At 43.5% G+C, this 22,479-nt stretch overlaps 1 protein-coding gene across 6 annotated transcripts in view; it reads left to right on the top strand.

Moving 5' to 3' along the window:
• LOC139380561 (ubiquitin carboxyl-terminal hydrolase 9X) overlaps positions 1-22,479 on the top strand; it is a 91,499-nt gene that overhangs the window by 26,390 nt on the left and 42,630 nt on the right. For 4 of the 6 annotated variants that reach the window (XM_071123329.1, XM_071123328.1, XM_071123333.1 and 1 more), the window contains 15 exons: positions 1,117-1,229; positions 2,387-2,605; positions 4,199-4,314; positions 11,535-11,786; positions 11,986-12,124; positions 12,283-12,435; positions 13,306-13,410; positions 13,509-13,607; positions 16,805-16,912; positions 17,082-17,218; positions 17,881-17,919; positions 18,746-18,879; positions 20,971-21,061; positions 21,328-21,441; positions 21,624-21,852. In XM_071123329.1, the coding sequence (XP_070979430.1) occupies positions 1,117-1,229; positions 2,387-2,605; positions 4,199-4,314; positions 11,535-11,786; positions 11,986-12,124; positions 12,283-12,435; positions 13,306-13,410; positions 13,509-13,607; positions 16,805-16,912; positions 17,082-17,218; positions 17,881-17,919; positions 18,746-18,879; positions 20,971-21,061; positions 21,328-21,441; positions 21,624-21,852 (2,048 nt within the window). The remainder of the gene's footprint in view (positions 1-1,116; positions 1,230-2,386; positions 2,606-4,198; positions 4,315-11,534; positions 11,787-11,985; positions 12,125-12,282; positions 12,436-13,305; positions 13,411-13,508; positions 13,608-16,804; positions 16,913-17,081; positions 17,219-17,880; positions 17,920-18,745; positions 18,880-20,970; positions 21,062-21,327; positions 21,442-21,623; positions 21,853-22,479) is intronic. The other 2 variants (XM_071123331.1, XM_071123332.1) reach the window with 1 other exon arrangement.

Genomic DNA, 22,479 nt, shown 5'->3' with positions numbered 1-22,479 from the left:
GATATACACAGTGTTAAAGCTCTTCAAGTTGCAATGTTTTTGTTATAGCGTCTTCATAACTATTTTAATGACAACAAAATAGACATACATTTTCCATATTCCATCTCTCATCATTCCCAACATTCGGATGTTGAAATATGTGGTCCCAGTGTCCATTGTTTGATGTTAAAGTTCGGGGCGGCAAAAGTCTCACGGTAACAAAGGGATTTTTACCTTCCAAATACTGCAAGGCAAGAGAGAAAGTTCTCTCCAAATTTACGACCGCTGTTAAGTCGTAAAACAACCCCCCCCCCCCCCCCCCCCCCCCCTCTACTCTCTGGCTATCTGTCTGCCATTGCCAGTTGATCTGGCACCTTTAATCCTCACCAAGGAGGTAAAGTCATGACACCATATTAGCACACTTCATAGACCACATAACTACAGGTTAGTAAACCGGCTAGAATCATGCAGTACAGTATACAGTCAGCAAGCAGTTTAGCAGTTACACCGGAGGGTCCCTGTGGCAATAAATTAATAAAACCAAAAGCTTACCCTGACTTGCTAGCTAACATAATATCCCTCTCTCTTTTGAGCCGGGTGTTTAAGTAGGCTAAACTAGCTAGCTGCAGACAACTACTCACCACATTTTATGCACTGCAGTGCTAGCTAGCTGTAGCTTATGCTTTCAGTAATAGATTCATTCTCTGATCCTTGGGTGGATAACATGTCAGTTCATGCTGCAAGATTTTTGATAGGCTGGCGGCCGCCCTCCGGAAGTTGTCGTAATTGCTGTGTAAGTCTATGGAAGAGGGTGAGAACCATGAGCCTCCTAGGTTTTGTAATGAAGTCATTGTATCCAAAGGAGGACGGAAGCGAGCTGTCCTCCGGCTACACCATTGTGCTACCCTATAGACCTTAATTTCAAAACAGTGTCATTGTGCTACCCTATAGACCTTCATTGCAAAACAGTGTGTTTTAATACATTATTTTGTGATGTGAATATATTAAGTATAGTTAAACTATTTACATTTTTATGAAATTCACTGAGGAGGATGGTATTTCCCTTCCTCCTGAGGAGCCTTCACTGATGTGGGAGTACAATATCTCCATGCACCTAATTATTTTCTCTCTGTTTAGGACTTGATGTGAAGTGTGAGGCGTGCCAGAGGTTTTTCCGAGATGGCCTGACCATCTCCTTCACCAAGATCCTTACAGACGAGGCCGTCAGCGGGTGGAAGTTTGAGATCCATGTGAGTCTTCTTCTTTATTGTATATCATTTAATCAGGATAATGGTCACTGTTTTTTAAAAAGTCACGGACCCTCTTCCAAAACTTTGAAAACCCTTCCTCCTCCCAGTCCCTTCCTTAGGGTTATCACTAATTTGACATGATTGGATTGGTGAAACCTATCCAGTGGAAATCCTGTTTTTTGACCAATCCAATTGTGTTGAATCCAATTGTGTTAATTGTGATTAACTCAAGAAGGGAAGGATGCATTTCTTAAGAAGTATTCAAACAGGGCCTTGCTAAGGGGAGTGACATCACCAGAAGCACCCTCCTGTTGAGATCCGATTAATTTATTTTCTGTCATCTGTTGAAAGCAAAGCAGGTGGCTTATGTTCCTCTGCCTCAGTCTTGTTGGTCAACACAGTTTGCTATCTGGACCCTTGAGCTGGAGCGAAAAAGGAACGGAGAATCCCAGGGGTGATCAATGCTCTTTTTATTGGAGGAGGGGGCTTTGGTTTGGCTGTTCTGTTTAACTCTGTAACATTGATCCTGAATAGCCGCTCTCAGTATAGTGTGAGCCACCCACTCAGACAGCCCAGTTCTATCTCTAGCTATGGGCTCAGGTCCCCCCCAATAGTCTCAAATCACCTCCTATGCCTCACACTTACTTCTTGGGACTTGACTTAGACATGAAAGGATTGACGGAGTACAATATCAAAGGGAAAGGTGGGGCTAATTTCAGATTTGAGAAATGTCAGGGGTAGGGTGGATAAGATATCAAACTAGACAATATACACTGCTCAAAAAAATAAAGGGAACACTAAAATAACACATCCTAGATCTGAATGAATGAAATATTCTTATTAGTGACGCCTCTAGCACAGAGATGCAGTGCCTTAGACCGCTGTGCCACTCTGATTCCTCCAGGTCTACGAAGACTGAAGGGTTAGGGGCTATAGTAGGGGGTTGGGTTTTCTCTGGGCACCAGACTATACTTCAAGGCTTTTTCAAAATGTTCTCTGTGTATCAGAGAACTATTACTGCTTACATTTGTATGTTAAGATTGAAATAGACCTCTTGTGCTGTTTCAGTGCAAATCACCTCACTGATTGTTTTGAAATTATTAAACTAACTGCTGTTGACGCTCTCTCGCTCTCTCTCGCTCTCTCTCCCTGTCCAGAGGTGTATCATCAACAACACACACCGGCTGGTGGAGCTGTGTGTGGCCAAGCTTTCTCAGGACTGGTTCCCCTTGCTGGAGCTGCTGGCCATGGCCACCAACCCCCACTGCAAGTTCCACATCTACAACGGCACACGGCCCTCTGAGACGGTGCCTGCCGGGGTGCAGCTGGCCGATGACGAGCTCTTCGCTCGCCCCCCTGACCCTCGCTCCCCCAAGGTAGGGTCCGAATTCAAGGTAGCCCCCCCCATCATCGATTTCTTATTTCTCACCCAAGTTGTTCTCCCATTGTACTTCTTGATATGCATCTGATGCATATGCTAAAGGGATGCCCGGCAATGTTCTCTACCGGGTACTTGCAGGATGAAAGACCAGGCGGTTCTATTGTTATGAGCGTCTTGTCTGCTAAATTAACAGAGCAATGCCATTACACAGCCATAGGCTTCTAGAAGCAAGCGCCGCTTCTGAGGTTACTGCCTTTTTAAGCTTGAGTTCCACAATATAATATAACCAGTTGATATTACGGTTTCAATAAATTAATCTTAAATGGCACTTGCTTTTTTTATTGACTGAATTTATATGTGGGGAAATTTATCAATTAGGATTTATCTATAATTGTTATGACAAATTTGCTATTTTTGTGATCTGTTTGCATGTTTATAAGTACAAATCCAGTGCGGCCCTTGTTCTAAAAAAAAATATATTTTTCTCCATTCAATTACTCAAAATAAATATCACGTAGGTACTGGAAGAGTCAAACATTTCAAATGCCCATCCCTGGTTGCAGGGACTGTTACCACTACAACTTACTCCTGTTAGCCAAGATTTTTTTCCAAAATCACCAATAAACCCCACTTTACTACATTTGCACACACTGTATTTAGATTTTTCTATTGTGTTGTTGACTGTACGTTTGTTTATCCCGTGTGTAACTCTGGGTTGTTTGTGTCACACTGCTTTGCTTGATCTTGGCCAAGTCGCAGTTGTAAATGAGAACTTTTTCTCAACTGGCCTACCTGGTTAAATAAAGGTGAAATAAAACATAAATTACCTGTAGCCAGGTGGATCAACTAAAATACATACTGAGGATTTTTTAATAAACTTATGTGCTGGGACTGATATTGGGGATACTGTGTGAATGTCTCTTTTTCTCCCATCTTCATATCTGCACAATGAGAAATGTCCGAATACATTTTTTGAATTGAGACTAAATAAAATATCCTCTGGATATCTGCGATTGCCATAGGAACAGAGAACAGTCTTTTTAGTCATCTGTTGGCCTGCAATTTATTTTCTTGGAACAAATCTACAGAGCAGTATTGTTTGCTCTGGGCTTGCCGCCTTAGGGCCAGCGCACAGAAACAGAGGAGGATCCCTCCGTGTACTGCATAGAAAATGGAAGAGGGATGAAAATACAATAAAAGGATGCACTCGAGTGTTGTGGAGTTTTAAATGAGAGTGGGCCATGCCAGGGAGAGTGTGATTTCTTCTATGAAAAGTGCGATGAATGGATCGTGGGCCGGGGTGGTCAATGTGAACATTGTTGCGGAGGGAAGCCAAGGCGGCAGCTGCCTGTCTGCTGTAGATGGCAGGCAGCCCAATATGAACACTGCTGCAGCCTCTATGGGCATGTGGGTTGAATCAGAAGCCAACCAGTTCTCTTCTGATTTTCTCTTCAATCAACCCAAGCCTTTCTGTGTAATAGCTGCGAGACGAGAGGGATATATTTGTATAGCTCAACAACTTGAGTGAATAGTGGTCAGATGGTGAGTGTCTTTACCATGTGTGTTCTTTTTTGCTCTTTGTTTACAGGGCTGGTTGGTGGATTTAATAAACAAATTTGGCTCGTTAAATGGGTTTCAAACACTGCACGATCGCTTCATAGGTGGCCAAGCACTGAACGTCCAGATCATCGCCGCACTTATCAAGTGAGTTGGCCTGTGAACACACACACGCTTTAATGCAGGGGTTTTCAAACTGGTCACTGGCCCCTTAGGACAGGGGTCTGCAAAATTGGCTTCAAAACTGCACAATTTTCTTATACCTTTCTAGTTGTTAGAGCTGTAGTGAGGTCAAAGTAATGAGTCTACCAAATCTGATTACTTGCCATTACCATCCACATGATAATAAGACGTTATTTTTGTTGTTGTTGCTGACATATATGGGTGTCCCTGGTTTGCCTGGGTGGGGGTCCCTGGTTTGCCTGGGGGGGGGGTCCCTGGTTTGCCTGGGTGGGGGTCCCTGGTTTGCCTGGGTGGGGGTCCCTGGTTTGCCTGGGTGGGGGTCCCTGGGCAAGAAAAGGTTGAAAACTCCTGCTTTAATAGATTACATTTAATAGCATGTTTTACTACATTTCCAAGTGCTTTCTACCTCACACTCCCCGCTGTATTTATTTGGACAGTGAAGCTACATTTGTTAAATTTAGCTCTATACTCCAGTATTTTTCTATTTGAGAACATTTTATATACGAGGCGACGGTACATAATGTCACCTTTTACTCCATGGTATTTCCATACCTATGTTTTACAGTTTAGAAATGAAAGCACTTTATGTATCTAGTCCCCCCACAAATTCACTTTATATGAAACATTCAGACCCCTTGACTTTTTCCACATTTTGTTATGTTCAAATCAAATCAAATTTTATTTGTCACATACACATGGTTAGCAGATGTTAATGCGAGTGTAGCGAAATGCTTGTGCTTCTAGTTCCGACAATGCAGTAATAACAAGTAATCTAACTAACAATTCCAAAACTACTGTCTTGTACACAGTGTAAGGGGATAAAGAATATGTACATAAGGATATATGAATGAGTGATGGTACAGAGCAGCATAGGCAAGATACAGTAGATGGTATCGAGTACAGTATGTACAAATGAGATGAGTATGTAAACAAAGTGGCATAGTTTAAAGTGGCTAGTGATACATGTATTACAGGGATACAGTCGATGATATAGAGTACAGTATATACGTATGCATATGAGATGAATAATGTAGGGTAAGTAACATTATATAAGGTAGCATTGTTTAAAGTGGCTAGTGATATATTTACATCATTTCCCATCAATTCCCATTATTAAAGTGGCTGGAGTTGAGTCAGTGTCAGTGTGTTGGCAGCAGCCACTCAGTGTTAGTGGTGGCTGTTTAACAGTCTGATGGCCTTGAGATAGAAGCTGTTTTTCAGTCTCTCGGTCCCAGCTTTGATGCACCTGTACTGACCTCGCCTTCTGGATGATAGCGGGGTGAACAGGCAGTGGCTCGGGTGGTTGATGTCCTTGATGATCTTTATGGCCTTCCTGTGACATCGGGTGGTGTAGGTGTCCTGGAGGGCAGGTAGTTTGCCCCCGGTGATGCGTTGTGCAGACCTCACTACCCTCTGGAGAGCCTTACGGTTGAGGGCGGTGCAGTTGCCATACCAGGCGGTGATACAGCCCGCCAGGATGCTCTCGATTGTGCATCTGTAGAAGTTTGTGAGTGCTTTTGGTGACAAGCCGAATTTCTTCAGCCTCCTGAGGTTGAAGAGGCGCTGCTGCGCCTTCTTCACGATGCTGTCTGTGTGAGTGGACCAATTCAGTTTGTCTGTGATGTGTATGCCGAGGAACTTAAAACTTGCTACCCTCTCCACCACTGTTCCATCGATGTGGATAGGGGGGTGTTCCCTCTGCTGTTTCCTGAAGTCCACAATCATCTCCTTAGTTTTGTTGACGTTGAGGTTATTTTCCTGACACCACACTCCGAGGGCCCTCACCTCCTCCCTGTAGGCCGTCTCGTCATTGTTGGTAATCAAGCCTACCACTGTTGTGTCGTCCGCAAACTTGATGATTGAGTTGGAGGCGTGCGTGGCCACGCAGTCGTGGGTGAACAGGGAGTACAGGAGAGGGCTCAGAACGCACCCTTGTGGGGCCCCAGTGTTGAGGATCAGCGGGGAGGAGATGTTGTTGCCTACCCTCACCACCTGGGGGCGGCCCGTCAGGAAGTCCAGTACCCAGTTGCACAGGGCGGGGTCGAGACCCAGGGTCTCGAGCTTGATGACGAGCTTGGAGGGTACTATGGTGTTGAATGCCGAGCTGTAGTCGATGAACAGCATTCTCACATAGGTATTCCTCTTGTCCAGATGGGTTAGGGCAGTGTGTAGTGTGGTTGAGATTGCATCGTCTGTGGACCTATTTGGGCGGTAAGCAAATTGGAGTGGGTCTAGGGTGTCAGGTAGGGTGGAGGTGATATGGTCCTTGACTAGTCTCTCAAAGCACTTCATGATGACGGATGTGAGTGCTACGGGGCGGTAGTCGTTTAGCTCAGTTACCTTAGCTTTCTTGGGAACAGGAACAATGGTGGCCCTCTTGAAGCATGTGGGAACAGCAGACTGGTATATGGATTGATTGAATATGTCCGTAAACACACCGGCCAGCTGGTCTGCGCATGCTCTGAGGGCGCGGCTGGGGATGCCGTCTGGGCCTGCAGCCTTGCGAGGGTTAACACGTTTAAATGTCTTACTCACCTCGGCTGCAGTGAAGGAGAGACCGCATGTTTCCGTTGCAGGCCGTGTCAGTGGCACTGTATTGTCCTCAAAGCGGGCAAAAAAGTTATTTAGTCTGCCTGGGAGCAAGACATCCTGGTCCGTGACTGGGCTGGATTTCTTCCTGTAGTCCGTGATTGACTGTAGACCCTGCCACATGCCTCTTGTGTCTGAGCCGTTGAATTGAGATTCTACTTTGTCTCTGTACTGGCGCTTAGCTTGTTTGATAGCCAAGCGGAGAGAATAGCTGCACTGTTTGTATTCGGTCATGTTACCAGACACCTTGCCCTGATTAAAAGCAGTGGTTCGCGCTTTCAGTTTCACACGAATGCTGCCATCAATCCACGGTTTCTGGTTAGGGAATGTTTTAATCGTTGCTATGGGAACGACATCTTCAACGCACGTTCTAATGAAGTCGCACACCGAATCGGCGTATTCGTCAATGTTGTTATCTGACGCAATACGAAACATCTCCCAGTCCACGTGATGGAAGCAGTCTTGGAGTGTGGAGTCAGCTTGGTCGGACCAGCGTTGGACAGACCTCAGCGTGGGAGCCTCTTGTTTTAGTTTCTGTCTGTAGGCAGGGATCAACAAAATGGAGTCGTGGTCAGCTTTTCCGAAAGGGGGGCAGGGCAGGGCCTTATATGCGTCGCGGAAGTTAGAGTAACAATGATCCAAGGTCTTTCCACCCCTGGTTGCGCAATCGATATGCTGATAAAATTTAGGGAGTCTTGTTTTCAGATTAGCCTTGTTAAAATCCCCAGCTACAATGAATGCAGCCTCCGGATAAATCGTTTCCAGTTTGCAGAGAGTTAAATAAAGTTTGTTCAGAGCCATCGATGTGTCTGCTTGGGGGGGATATATACGGCTGTGATTATAATCGAAGAGAATTCTCTTGGTAGATAATGCGGTCTACATTTGATTGTGAGGCATTCTAAATCAGGTGAACAGAAGGATTTGAGTTCCTGTATGTTTCTTTCATCACACCATGTCACGTTGGCCATGAGGCATACGTCCCCGCCCCTCTTCTTACCAGAAAGATGTTTGTTTCTGTCAGCGCGATGCGTGGAGAAACCCGTTGGCTGCACCGCTTCGGATAGAGTCTTTCCAGTGAGCCATGTTTCAGTGAAGCAAAGGACGTTACAGTCTCTGATGTCCCTCTGGAATGCTACCCTTGCTCGGATTTCATCAACCTTGTTGTCAAGAGACTGGACATTGGCAAGAAGAATGCTAGGGAGTGGTGCACGGTGTGCCCGTCTCCGGAGTCTGACCAGAAGACCGCCTCGTTTCCCTCTCTTTCGGAGTCGTTTTTGTTGGGTCGCTGCATAGGATCCTCTCCGTTGTCCTGTTTGTAAGGCAAAACACAGGGTCCGCGTCGCGAAAAACATATTCTTGGTCGTACTGATGGTGAGTTGACGCTGATCTTATATTCAGTAGTTCTTCTCGACTGTATGTAATGAAACCTAAGATGACCTGGGGTACTAATGTAAGAAATAACACGTAAAAAAACTGCATAGTTTCCTAGGAACGCGAAGCGAGGCGGCCATCTCTGTCGGCGCCGGAAGTGTTACAGCCTTATTTAAAAATTGATTAAATAAAAAAATAAAAAATCCTCAGCAATCTACACACTGTACTCCATAATGAGAAAGTGAAAACAGGTTTTTAGAATATTTTTGTAAATGTATTCAAATTAAATAAGAGACCTTATTTACAAGTATTCAGACCCTTTGCTAGACTCGAAATTGAGCTCAGGATGCACTCCTGTTTCCATTGATCATCCTTGAGATGTTTCTACAACTTGATTGGTGTCTACCTGTGTTGAATTATTTGACATGATTTGGAAAGGCACACACCTGTCTATATAAGGTCCCACAGTTGACAGTGCATGTCAGAGCAGAAACCAAGCCAAGAGGTCGAAGGAATTGTCCATAGAGCTCCGAGACAAGATTGTATAGAGGCACAGATCTGGGGAAGGATACCAGATCTGTGTCTTTAGTGAGCTAACCAGTTAGTTAACGTTAGCTCACGGTTTGTGTAGTCATACTTTTTCACATGGTGACATGCTAGCTTTAGCCCACCAGTGAAGGGATATTTAGCTAGCTAGCTAGGTAACATTAACTCACTATTTGTGTAGACAGACTTGCTAGCTAACATTGTGTCGAGGCACAGAAAAGGGGGAAGGGTACCAAAAAATGTCAGCAGCATTGAAGGTCCTCAATAACACTGTGGCGTCCATCATTCTTAAATGGATTAAGTTTGGAACCACCAAGTCTCTTCCTAGAGCCTGCAGCCCAGCCAAACTGAGCAATCGGGGGAGAAGGGCCTTGGTCAGGTGACCAAGAACCCGATGGTCACTCTGACAGAGCTCCGGAGTTCCTTTGTTGAGATGGGAGAACCTTCCAGAAGGACAACCATCTCTGTAGCCTGTTTGGAATTTGCCAAAAGGCACTTAGACTCTCATGAGAAACAAGATTCTCTGGTCTGTTGAAACCAAGATTCAACACTTAAAGTGAAGGTTCACCTTTCGACAGGACAATGACCCTAAGCACACAGCCAAGACAACGCAGGAGAGGTACAAGTCTCTGAATGTCCTTGAGTGGCCCAGCCAGAGCCCGGACTTGAACCCGATCTAACATCTCTGGAGAGACCTGAAAATAGCTGTGTAGCGACGCTTCCCATCCAACCTGACAGAGCTTGAGAGGATCTGCAGAGAAGAATGGGAGGAACTCCCCAAATACAGGTGTGCCAAGCTTGTAGTGTCATACCCAAGAAGACTTGAGGATGTAATTGCTGCCACAGGTGCTTCAACAAAGTACTGAGTGAAGGGTCTTGATACTTATGTAGATGTGATATTTATGTTTTTTTTATATTTAATACATTCACAAAAAATCTGTTTTTGCTACGTCATTATGAGGTATTGTGGGTAGATTGAGGGGGGGAAATGATTTTAGTCCATTTTAGAATAAGCCTGAAACCTAACAAAATGTGGAAAAAGTCCAGGTCTGAATAGTTCCCGAAGGCTAACTCAACTCCATGCACCACCAGTGTATATCATCCTACCGTGTCATCAGTAGAGAAGGCCTCAGGTTCTTGCTCTGATGGCTGTCTTCATGACTGGATTGATGAAGATGCTTTAATGTGGCCCATACAACAATCAAACCCACAACTCTTGTTTTTTTTAATAAACATGCTTCAACATATAGACTGGGTTCATATGGTCATGAAAATCCTGGAAAACTCCTGGAATTTTATAATGGTGTTTTACAGGCCTGGAAAATATTTTGAAAATGATCAAATCCAAAAAGGTTTGGAAAAGTAATTGAAATGTATTTAATCATTTTGGTTCATGTAAGTTATTTAGCCACGGTTTTTAAATATGTTGTCAATCAAATAAAAATCCACATACCAGCCAGGATCGGAATGACACTTTAGCGCGTCTTTGTTTGCGTGCATCACCTGCATGTGTGCGAGACGAGTGGGCCGTAACTAAAGGAGAGACAGTAGGACATTGCAGCAGCAGGTAGGCCAATAAAATATGATTAATAACAGACAAATAACTAGGTAGCCAATTAAAAACATTTAATTGTAGCCTCTAGTTTACCGTTTATCTATTATTAGCATGTATTCATGTCCCAAAAAACTTTCCACCAACAATCGCGAATAAGGCCATTCAAAGTTGATTTACTTTTTTGAACGATTCATATGATTAATTTAAATTATTATTTTTGATTTAACTAACAATTCACTCCGCCATTATATTAGTTGGGATTCGGTTCAATTGCGGGGAATTTAGTCATGTGAATCAAAATTATTTTTTAAATCGGGAACTGTAATTTTAAGAAAGAATATTTGATATAGCCTAGGATTTGTGGCTTCAACTTGTTTTGTAGATACTTCCAATTGATTTGGGCATCCAATGTATGGGACATTGCAGTCTAACTAGCATCTATTGAGTTGCAATGTAAACACTTCTAAGATAGGCTAAATATGACTAAACTTGAAAAATGTCAAAGAAAGTATGTGGGCTTTCTTCAACTGAATATCAAGGTTTGTAGCCTAACGTGGCCATTTGCTCTTTGATATATTGAAAAAGCAAATTATTTTCAAAAGGCAAATGTATTTGGTTGTAATGTTGCAATGTTACACATCAAGGGTGGTCAACCATCCTCCCTGAGAGCTAATGGGTGTGCAGACTTGTATTGCAGTCCCCTTAACTAACCACATTTTAGAAATGAACTGCTCAATCAGACCTTGATGAACTGTTTGAGCAGGGCTTGATCAAAAGCCTGCACACACAGTAGCTCTCCAGACTTAGGATTGACCATGTGTTTTATACAGTTGCCTAACAGGTATTCTATGTGGGGGGTTAAGTGCCTTGCACAACGACAGAAGATGGTACATGGGATCAGAGAGCATCCTCCCAGTATCGATACCACATTAGGCATACTTTTTTAAACGTACGTGGAGATGCCGCCAATTGTTGGTCATGGAAATTTGGTTAAAAGTTATGGAGAGTAATGGAAAATTCATAGAATTCCATCTGTTAAAATGTGTATGAACCCTATATAGAGCTATGGGAACGACATGGGGAACTACTGGACGTGTTGCGACTGTTTTGTGTTGTCCTCCAGGCCTTTTGGGCAGTGTTACGAGTTCCTCACATTGCACACGGTGAAGAAGTACTTCCTGCCTGTCATCGAGATGGTTCCTCAGTTTCTGGAGAACCTGACAGATGAGGAGCTGAAGAAGGAGGCCAAGAACGAAGCCAAAAATGACGCCCTGTCCATGATCATCAAGTCCCTGAAGAACCTGGCCTCCAGGGTGCCTGGGCAGGAGGAGACCGTGAAGAGTTTAGAGATTTTTAGGTTAAAAATGATTCTTAGGTGAGTTCGCTTCAGAACAAACTGTCTTAAAGCTTTTGTTTTAAAACACCTGCCTCTCAAACTGTTGGCTGAATGCTAACCTGAGATGTGCACAAATCATGTATTCATGTCAATAAGGGTTTTGTAGTCTTTCGTTAGGGATTGCCCCAATGTGAACTATTTGTTGATAGTAATCTGTGGTGGTTGTTTTCATCCACAGGTTATTGCAAATTTCCTCTTTTAATGGCAAAATGAATGCACTAAATGAAGTAAACAAGGTAATCTCAAGTGTGTCCTACTACACACATCGACATGGCAACCCTGAGGAGGAGGAGTGGCTTACTGCAGAGCGCATGGCGGTGAGTTAACCACCAACCCATCAAATGTATTTTTATAACGAGCGCTTTTGTCACAAAGTGCGTAATATAGAGAGTGTACCTTGGTGTTGTTTCTGGTGGCATAGTCAGCAGAACTGTTGGTGTTTGAGTGGAGATTGAAAGATGCCTCTGTCTCTCAGGAGTGGATCCAGCAGAACCACATCCTGTCCATCGTTCTGAGGGACAGTCTGCACCAGCCTCAGTACGTAGAAAAACTAGAGAAGATACTTCGCTTCGTCATCAAAGAGAAAGCTCTTACCATGCAGGACCTGGACAACATCTGGGCTGCACAGGTACTGTGTGTTTGTGTGTGTGTTTGAAGAGAGAGCCATTGATTATCACACACATCGTGCATGGTTCAGGTGAAAGGGATATGACCTAGAACTAGGGCAAAGCTTTTTTGTGTACTTGTTAGCAAGTATTTCCAGCATTATCCACAATAATTGCTGCAGGTAAAAAATCCTAGGAAATGTGCTGTAATTGACACAAGTTGTCTCCAGTCAATGTCTGGTTGTGCGTGTGTGTTTGTTTGCGTGATTGGCTGAGTCGGGAGGCGTAGCTCTGTGAATCTTAATCTCACAAAACCTATTATTTGTGAGGGAATACGATTTGTAGATCAGTGATTCTATACCTCTCCAACAGACTCAGAAGCTGTAGAATTTTTTTTCTGTTAAATTCAGTGCAGTTAAAGGGGAAAGTCAATGAAACCAACCATGGAATTATATTCAAATGAATTTGGGGGGTAGCCCAGACTGGAACTCGAACCTGGGTCCAGCAACTGTCAAGCCAACACCTTAAGTGGCAGAGCTACGCATTTTCTGGTCCCTCCGCCAAACACAAACACACAACCAGACATTGATTGATTGATTTGGAGATGGCTTGTGTCAATTACAAAATAATTCCTAGGATTTCTTACCTGCAGCAAGATTGTGGTTAATGCTGGAAATACCGGTAAAAGCACAGTGCCTCAAAAAGTGCACCAAAAGCATGGTTCTACCCGTAACAGCTCTAAAAGCAGAATGGGAAATCCCTTGTGTCTTAGCTTTCCTAAGCATGGCTCCGTCCATTAAATTATGTTTATGTGATCCTGCATTGTCTATCGGAGGCTGGAAACAGGAAATGTGATTGTTTACATGTTTGTTGACACTTTGTTCCACCCACAGGCTGGTAAACATGAGGCCATCGTGAAGAACGTCCACGACCTCCTGGCCAAGCTGGCCTGGGACTTCTCCCCTGAGCAGCTCGACCACCTTTTTGACTGCTTCAAGGTGAGAGACTTCTCTCCGTTCACGCACACACACACACACACACACACACACACACACACTGCTCTCCTAACCCCCGTGGTGGTGTTTGTGGCCTGCAGGCGAGTTGGACGAACGCTAGTAAGAAGCAGCGTGAGAAGCTGCTGGAGCTGATCCGTCGTCTGGCGGAGGATGACAAGGATGGGGTGATGGCCCACAAGGTAATCAGGGCTCGACATTCAGGTCAATTTGCCAGTCCAGACGGGGTCAGTGACGAATGAAAGCTACTGGCCCGAATGGAACAAAATACTGACCAGGTCAAGATCTATCAGTAAAGCGAATGATGCGAGCATCATTTCAATAGCAGGTGATTTTATCTTCCATTAGGTCGTAGCAAGTATCCTATACACGATTCATACAGACAAATGCAAGGACTTTCAAGGACTTTTTTTCAAGCACTTCATTGTAATTTTCAAGGACCTACATGTTATATTTCATTGTTGTAATAGACGAAAGAAATAAAACTTCACCCCCAAAAATGTTTGAAAAAAGTATACATTAGCATAATTTATTTTATTTTATAGGCCTTCCTAACAGCATTATGCATTGACATTGACATGTATTTTTATTTATTCTAAAATATGTCAGAATGTGGGAATTGCCTGACTAAATAGACTGCATGCAGCGATAGATGTTCCTGACACATAAACATGAAGTCTGTCTATGTAGTAGCTAGTCAGTCTCGCCATTTGAGACGTTGAAGAGTTATTGTATGCTTGAAACAGCAGCATACCACTGCTGGCTTGCTTCTGAAGCTAAGCAGGGTTGGTCCTGGTCAGTCCCTGGATGGGAGACCAGATGCTGCTGGAAGTGGTGTTGGAGGGCCAGTAGGAGGCACTCTTTCCTCTGGTCTAAAAAACACTGCCCTGTATAGGGTGCTGTATTTCGAATGGGATGTTTAACGGGTGTCCTGACTCTCTGAGGTCATTAAAGATCCCATGACACTTATCGTAAGAGTAGGGGTGTTAACCCCGGTGTCCTGGCTAAATTCCCAATCTGGCCCTCAAACCATCACGGTCACCTAATAATCCCCAGTTTACAATTGGCTCTTTCATCCCCCTCCTCTCCCCTGTAACTATTCCCCAGGTCGTTGCTGTAATTGAGAACGTGTTCTCAGTCAATTTACCTGGTAAAATAACGGATGAATAAAATACATTTTAAAAAACGAGAAAGTAAGCAAAAAACGGGTTCGCTTTGTAATAATATATCCTTCCGTACATGGTTTTACCCCAACAAAAGCGCAGCACCTATCAATTGAAATGGCTTGAAACAAATGATAGCGGCTACATCTCTCATAAAAAGGGATCATAAAGGAAATCGTGAATCGGCCTAATTATATTGGAGCCGTTGAACTTCTAAATCGGCTACCAGCATGTCAAGGACTTTTCAAGGACCAAATAGCCTAAATATCTGAATTCAAAGTAGGCTATTCCATGATGACTGAATTGCACATCGCAAATGTTCCAAGACTTTTTACATACCTGGTTTACATACCCTTTCTGGCCTTAGCCTTTACAGGTAGATATCATAACTTGCACCATCTTTCCTACCTCTTTCCTATCGCTGTCGGTCTTCGGTGAGCTGCTCCACGAAACAATCAGCTGTTGGAAATATATGTGCTCTCTCTGCCCAACAGATATCTCAAACTAGGCTGTGTGCTCTCTCTGCCCAACAGATTATCTCAAACTAGGCTGTGTGCTCTCTCTGCCCAACAGATTATCTCAAACTAGGCTGTGTGCTCTCTCTGCCCAACAGATTATCTCAAACTAGGCTGTGTGCTCTCTCTGCCCAACAGATTATCTCAAACTAGGCTGTGTGCTCTCTCTGCCCAACAGATTATCTCAAACTAGGCTGTGTGCTCTCTCTGCCCAACAGATTATCTCAAACTAGGCTGTGTGCTCTCTCTGCCCAACAGATTATCTCAAACTAGGCTGTGTGCTCTCTCTGCCCAACATATTATCTCAAACTAGGCTGTGTGCTCTCTCTGCCCAACAGATTATCTCAAACTAGGCTGTGTGCTCTCTCTGCCCAACAGATTATCTCAAACTAGGCTGTGTGCTCTCTCTGCCCAACAGATTATCTCAAACTAGGCTGTGTGCTCTCTCTGCCCAACAGATTATCTCAAACTAGGCTGTGTGCTCTCTCTGCCCAACATATTATCTCAAACTAGGCTGTGTGCTCTCTCTGCCCAACAGATTATCTCAAACTAGGCTGTGTGCTCTCTCTGCCCAACAGATTATCTCAAACTAGGCTGTGTGCGGTGCCGAGCGATTAAGCATTTTAAACTGAACAAAAATATTAACGCAACATGCAACAATTGCAAAGATTTTTGTGAGTTACAGTTCTAATAAGGAAATACGTCAATTGAAATCAATTCATTAGGCCCTAATCTATGGATTTCACATGACTGGGCAGGGGTGCAGCCATGGTGGTCCTTGGAAGGCAGCCAGGCCCACCCACTGGGGAGCCAGGCCCAGCAAATCAGAATGTGTTTTTCCCCCACAAATTGGCTTTATTACAGGCAGAAATAACCCCCCTCAAATAATTCTGCAGGTGAAGAAGCCGGATGTGGAGGTCCTGGGCTGGCGTGGTTACACGTGGTCTGTGGTTGTGAAGCTGGTTAGACTGCCAAATTCTCTAAAACGGTTGGAGGCAGTAGAGAAATTATGGTAGAGAAATTAACATTCAATTCTCTGGCAACAGCTCTGGTGGACACTTGAGACATCTGTGGCATTGTATTGTGACAAAACTGCACATTTTAGAGTGACCTTTTATTGTCCCCATGATCATGCTGTTTAATCAGCGTCTTGATATGCCACACCTGTCAGGTGGTTGGATTATCTTGGCAAAATGCTCACTAACAGGGATGTTAACAAATTTGTGCACTACATTTGAGAGAAATAACCTTTTTGAGCATATGTAACATTTATGAGATTTTTTTACAGTTTATGAAACATGGGACCAACACTTTACATGTTGCACTTATTTTTGTTCAGTATACATAATGAACTAGCAGCTTCAGGAATTCATGTTTTTTAAACAGTTATATATCCTTAACCTTTTTTTCACTGGCCCAAGCGGACCACTGTCTGGGATGATAGACTGGCCCGAGGGGTTTCCTAAACCTCCCCTGGCCCGAGGGTTTTCCTAAACCTCCCCTGGCCCGAGGGTTTTCCTAAACCTCCCCTGGCCCGAGGGGTTTCCTAAACCTCCCCTGGCCCGAGGGGTTTCCTAAACCTCCCCTGGCCAGCGGGCAGCCCTGAATGTCGAGCATTGGTTAAAGAGATGTCTTATTCCAGCTCCTTGTGCTCTGTTTGGATAGAAGTACTGAAGGCTCCTCTCCTCCTCTCACCACAAGGTGCTGAACCTGTTGTGGAACCTGGCTCACAGCGATGACGTGCCTGTAGACATCATGGACCAGGCCCTCAGTGCTCACATCAAGATACTGGACTACAGTTGCTCTCAGGTAATACTAGGTACCGGTCAAGAGCCAGGCAACTGCTTTCCCACACGGCTCAAGGTACTGAAAACCAATCAATTAAGATTTATTTGGAGCGGTCTATTGGAGTGTTCAGAAGAATCGGCTTATGGCTGTGTGTGTGTTCCTTGAATAACGAAGTTCGTGTTCATTTCAGGATCGAGACACGCAGAAGATCCAGTGGATCGATCGCTTCATAGAAGAGTTGCGCACCAATGACAAATGGGTGATTCCTGCACTAAAGCAGATCCGAGAGATCTGTAGCCTGTTCGGAGAGGCTCCTCAGAATCTCAGGTAAGGAGATGGTCAGAGTTCAACTACGGGCTTGGAGGAGGGACATAGTTGAACATGCTAGTGATTGACAAAGATATGGAAGCAGAATGAGTACAAATGGAGTATTATTCAGGACGTAACAGATAGAAATGCACAGTGTAGAGCAGACGTGTTTTGTAATGTACAAAAGGGATTTGTCAGCTCAATACTTTACGTTTCTATCTGCAACATTTTAAATAGTTAAATATTTCACCCCACTTAAAAAAGGCTAATTTTTGTTGTGCTCAGAATGCTATGCTTGGTTATACATTTACTCTACGCATTTAAAGCATGGCTTTGATTTTTCACATAGCTGGCACAGATGTCTCTGGCATTTTAATCACATTTCCAGAGAGGCTGAGGCATGCCAACTCCTTTGTAAAACAGGGATTTTCTGTCAACAGTCTGTGACTTGACCTTGCCACCCAGTTTGACCAGGTTTTCACTAACGCTTAGACTGGGAGCATTCTTGAAGACTAAAACTGAGCGAATGTATCTTGCTTCTTAAACGCTGAGCTCTCAAAGTAGCATGGAGATTGTTGAATAAGGTGCTGTTTTTAATAACAACGTGCAGTTGTACTGACTGAAATAGTACAAGTAAATGCAGCAAATATGTAGCACACCACATGCCTGTTGTTTTTCAGAAAGAAAATTCCTATTAACATACAAACGAACTTAGCGGGGTAAGTTGACAGCTAATTTGGGGGATATTATGGCAATATTTTGTATAAATTGTAAATCATTTCTAATTTACTCTCTCTCAGATGGTACAACAGATCTGTAATGTTTATTTTCATTCATTAATCTGCTTTAGCAAACCTCTCTCAGGGTAAATCTCAAATTACGCCCTATTCCTTATACACTACTGCACTACCTTTGACCAGAGCCACACATTACCACAAACAGTGCACTACCTTTGACCAGAGCCACACAGGGCTCTTGTCAAGTAGTGCATTATTTGGGGAATTGGGTGCAAAAGTATTTCAATACATAGGGAAAAGGGTGTCACACTGAAATGCGTCTTTTTCTGCACCTGCTCTTCTTAGCTCCAATCACTGACTGTTTGCAGGGTGACATTTTCGGGGGCATTTCTGAGGGTGCTGCATACTTACATTTCCGGAACAACACGACATCCTAGTAATTTTAAGACTGAAATTCCTCAACATTTCTCTTGCCACACACACACACACACACACACACACACACACAGATAATGGCTTACTGGTTAGAACAGTCGATATACCAAAATGGATTTCTTTAAGCTACAGGTGCAGATAAGCAACAAAATTCCACTAATTGTACACGCAAATCATTGTAATAATTTCATTAGTAGGAGTGGGAGTATAAGTTGAAGTTGTCTACTTGTCATATACATGGTGGCTAAGTCTCTGAACTTTTGTCTCTCTTTTCCACCCTCTCTTCATCTCTCTCTCTCTCCCTCCAACTATCTTTCTCTCTCCATCTCTTTCTTTCTTCATATCTCTCTCCACCTCACCCTCTGCTATACAGTCAGACTCAGAGGAGTCCTCATGTGTTCTATCGTCATGACCTGATCAACCAGCTCCAACACAACCATGCCCTGGTCACACTGGTGGCTGAGAACCTCTCTGCCTACATGGAGACCATGAGGCAGTTCTCTAAAGGTATGGCTCACCTGACACAGTGGATTCGATTTTCTCATTAATCACGATTGCCTCATTCTTGACTTTCAGACTTCTTCAGAAATACTACACTGAGTGTACAAAACATTAGTAGCACCTTCCTAATATTGAGTTGTGCCCTCAGAACTGCCTCAATTCGTTGGGGCATGGACTCTACAAGGTGTCGAAAGTGTTCCACAGGGAGGCTGGCCCAAGTCGACTCCAATGCTTCCCACAGTTGTGTCCTGTTGGCTGGACTTCCTTTTTGTGGTAGATCATTTTTGATGTTCAGCGTGAAAAACCCAGCAGCGCTGCAGGTCTTGACACATTCAAACTGGTGTGGCTGACACTTACTACCAAAACCCTGTTCAAAGGCTCTTAAATATTTTGTCTTGTCCATTCATCCTCTGAATGGCACACATACACAATCCATGTCTCAATTGTCTTGAGGCTTAAAAATAATTCTTTCCTACACCAGTGGTCACCTTCCTTTTCTGAGTAAAGATCACTTTCGCAGTCAAAAAGCAAGCCGAGATCTACCACTCAGTTTTTTTTCAACATGACTCAAATGTAACATTAACCCAATAAAAACAGTTCTGTAGGAAATGAAGTTTGCAGTAGGCAGGCCTAATACATTATCACAGCATATTGGCTATATGCCTGTCCTGCCAATATTGTTCAGACCATATTATATTTCAAAACTCTAGCTTTGATAACAAAATATATCAGTAGTTGGTGTACAACTTATGAGGCACAGCTGAAGTATAAATTGAAATAATTAGCAAATAATTAGCTTTTATTTTACTGGACTGATGGTACCTGCATTTGATGGTCATGGTACTTTCAAGACAACTGGGAACACAGGGTGAAAAAACTAGGTCAAATCACGACGTCCGTGATGCTCCGGTCGAATTCCGAGTTGGATGACCCAGTCGAATTTTTCTTTTTTCAAATTCCCTGTTGTTTTGGTATTTTATTAGGATCCCCATTAGCTTTTGCAAAAGCAGCAGCTACTCTTCCTGGGGTCCATACAAAACATGAAACATGACATAATACAGAATATTAATAGACAAGAACAGCTCAAGGACATAACTACATACATTTAAAAAAAAATGTCCTTGAGCTGTTCTTGTCTATTAATATTCTGTATTATGTTGTGTTTTATGTGGACCCCAGGAAGAGTGAACGCCCTTTAGTCGGAGATGTCAGAGTTCCCAGATGTTTTGAACATTGCATTAGTCTCAGCGAAGGGAAGGAGAGAGCAGCAGAGGGTTATCCTCTCACGGTGAGACTGAGCAGAGCGAGGGGACGGTCTTCAGTGAAAGTGAAATATTCCTCGATATTAAAATGAACACGATGAGCTTCGAATAATAATACAAATGCAGGGCTGCTCATTCATTGCAGCGTGAGTGGGAATAGGGAGAAGTGCTTTTATGTTTTAATATATATATATTTTTTACATGAAATCATAACAGCAGCTCTTTGCTATATTCTTTGAGTCTCTCTCTGGTAATGGTTTTAAAAGTTATGATATTTCACATAGGCTAGTATCCAACCTGTAGGCACTGTGATTTGAGCTATTCGATTGGCCAGCACAGTAGACGCGCTCGATTTAACCATAGATCTCCAGGTCTGCCGGGTAGGAGAAGTTAGTCATTTCAGACATTTAAATTGTTCAAAATGGCAACACTTTGCCTACTCCGGTGCGCAGGGCTTGTGAATCAAGTGCACCTACCGACAAAAGGGAAACGTAAATAATACAAAAATCATTGGCTTTTCTACAGAAATGTTTGGTGATCGACTAGGAATGCTTGAAGATCGACCAGTTGATTGCGATCGACCGGTTGGTGACCACTGATATGAAGTGGATTTAGCAAGTGGCTATGGCTTTCACCTGATCAGTCTGTCATGGAAAGTAAAGAGCAGGTGTTCCTAATGTTTTGTACACTGTGTGTTTCTCTACATTCTCTACCCTCTGTATCTAACCCTGGGCAGTTAGCATGTTAGTTTTCCATTTGAAAAAACATCAGTATTTGCGTGATATATAAAGATGTACGTTGAGCCCTGATGTAGATGGTCCTGTGTGTTATGTAGCCGAGCAGGCAGAGTTTGACCCCCAGACGGTGAGGGCAGGGAGCCGCTACAGCCACGTACAGGAAGTCCAGGAGAGACTCAACTTCCTGAGGTATGACATCACATCTGCGGGGTTGTATTAATTAGGCACCAAACTGAAGAAAACACACTGAAACAGGCATGAGTCACTGTCTGTACTTGTCCAATAAGAAGCACTAATTGTTATTTTACTTTGCAAAACACTTTTAAAATGTTTTCCTTTGCGTGACCTAATGAATACGACGCAGCTCCATCTTCATGAATACAATGAATGGAATTGAGCCATGAACTAAGCCACTGTTGTCTGATCTTCATGGTTAATGTCTGTGTTGTCCCCAGGTTCCTGCTGAAGGATGGCCAGTTGTGGCTCTGTGCTCCTCAGGCCAAACAGATCTGGAAGTGCCTGGCTGAAAACGCTGTCTTCCTATGTGATAGAGAGGCCTGCTTCAAATGGTACGCTGCCATCATCAATATTATCACCTCAAAAGGGTGAATATGGCTCCAACATGTTTCAATTTATGTTATTTCCTTTCTCTCTGTCATGGAGAACAATTCAAATATTCAACATTTTCTCAACTTGAATGTTCTCAACAACAATAAAACAACACCCACTCAACTCTGTTGTTCATCCCCAGGTACTCTAAGCTGATGGGAGATGAGCCAGACCTGGACCCAGACATTAACAAGGACTTCTTTGAGAACAACGTCCTCCAGCTGGACCCGTCTCTGCTCACAGAGAACGGCATGAAGTGCTTCGAGAGGTTCTTCAAGGCTGTCAACTGCCGGGAGGGAAAGCTGGTGGCCAAACGCAGGGCCTACATGATGGACGACCTGGAGCTCATAGGACTGGACTACCTCTGGAGGGTGAGTTATTAGCTTTTTCACTATAACAGACAGCTGTTGTTACTCGTAAGTAGGGCTGGGAATTGGCAGGGACCTCAATGTCGATATTATCCCGATACTTAGGTGTTGATACGATATGTATTGCGATTCACACAATTGTGTGTGTGTGTGTGTGTGTATATATTTATCTCACACACACTACAAGTCAAAAGTTTGGACACCTACTCATTCAAGGGTTTTATTTATTTTTACTATTTTCTACATTGTAGAATAATAGTGAAGACATCAAAACTATGAAATAACACATATGGAATCATGTAGTAACCCAAAGTGTTAAACAAATCAAAGTATATTTAAGATTTTAGATTCTTCAAAGTAGTTACCCTTTGCCTTGATGACAGCTTTGCACACTCTTGGTATTCTCTCAACCAGCTTCACCTGGAATGCTTTTCCAACAGTCTTGAAGGAGTTCCCACATATGCTGAGCACTTGTTGGCTGCTTTTCCTTCACTCTGCGGTCCAATTCATTGCAAACCATCTCATTTGGGTAGAGGTCGGGTGGTTGTGGGGGCCAGGTCATCTGATGCAGCACTCCATCACTCTCCTTTCTTGGTTAAATAGCCCTTACACAGCCTGGAGGTCTGTTGG

This window comes from Oncorhynchus clarkii, chromosome 22 (assembly GCF_045791955.1).
Source record: "Oncorhynchus clarkii lewisi isolate Uvic-CL-2024 chromosome 22, UVic_Ocla_1.0, whole genome shotgun sequence".
NCBI classification, from domain to species: Eukaryota; Metazoa; Chordata; class Actinopteri; order Salmoniformes; family Salmonidae; genus Oncorhynchus; species Oncorhynchus clarkii.
This window is presented reverse-complemented; position numbering and strand designations above follow the sequence as displayed.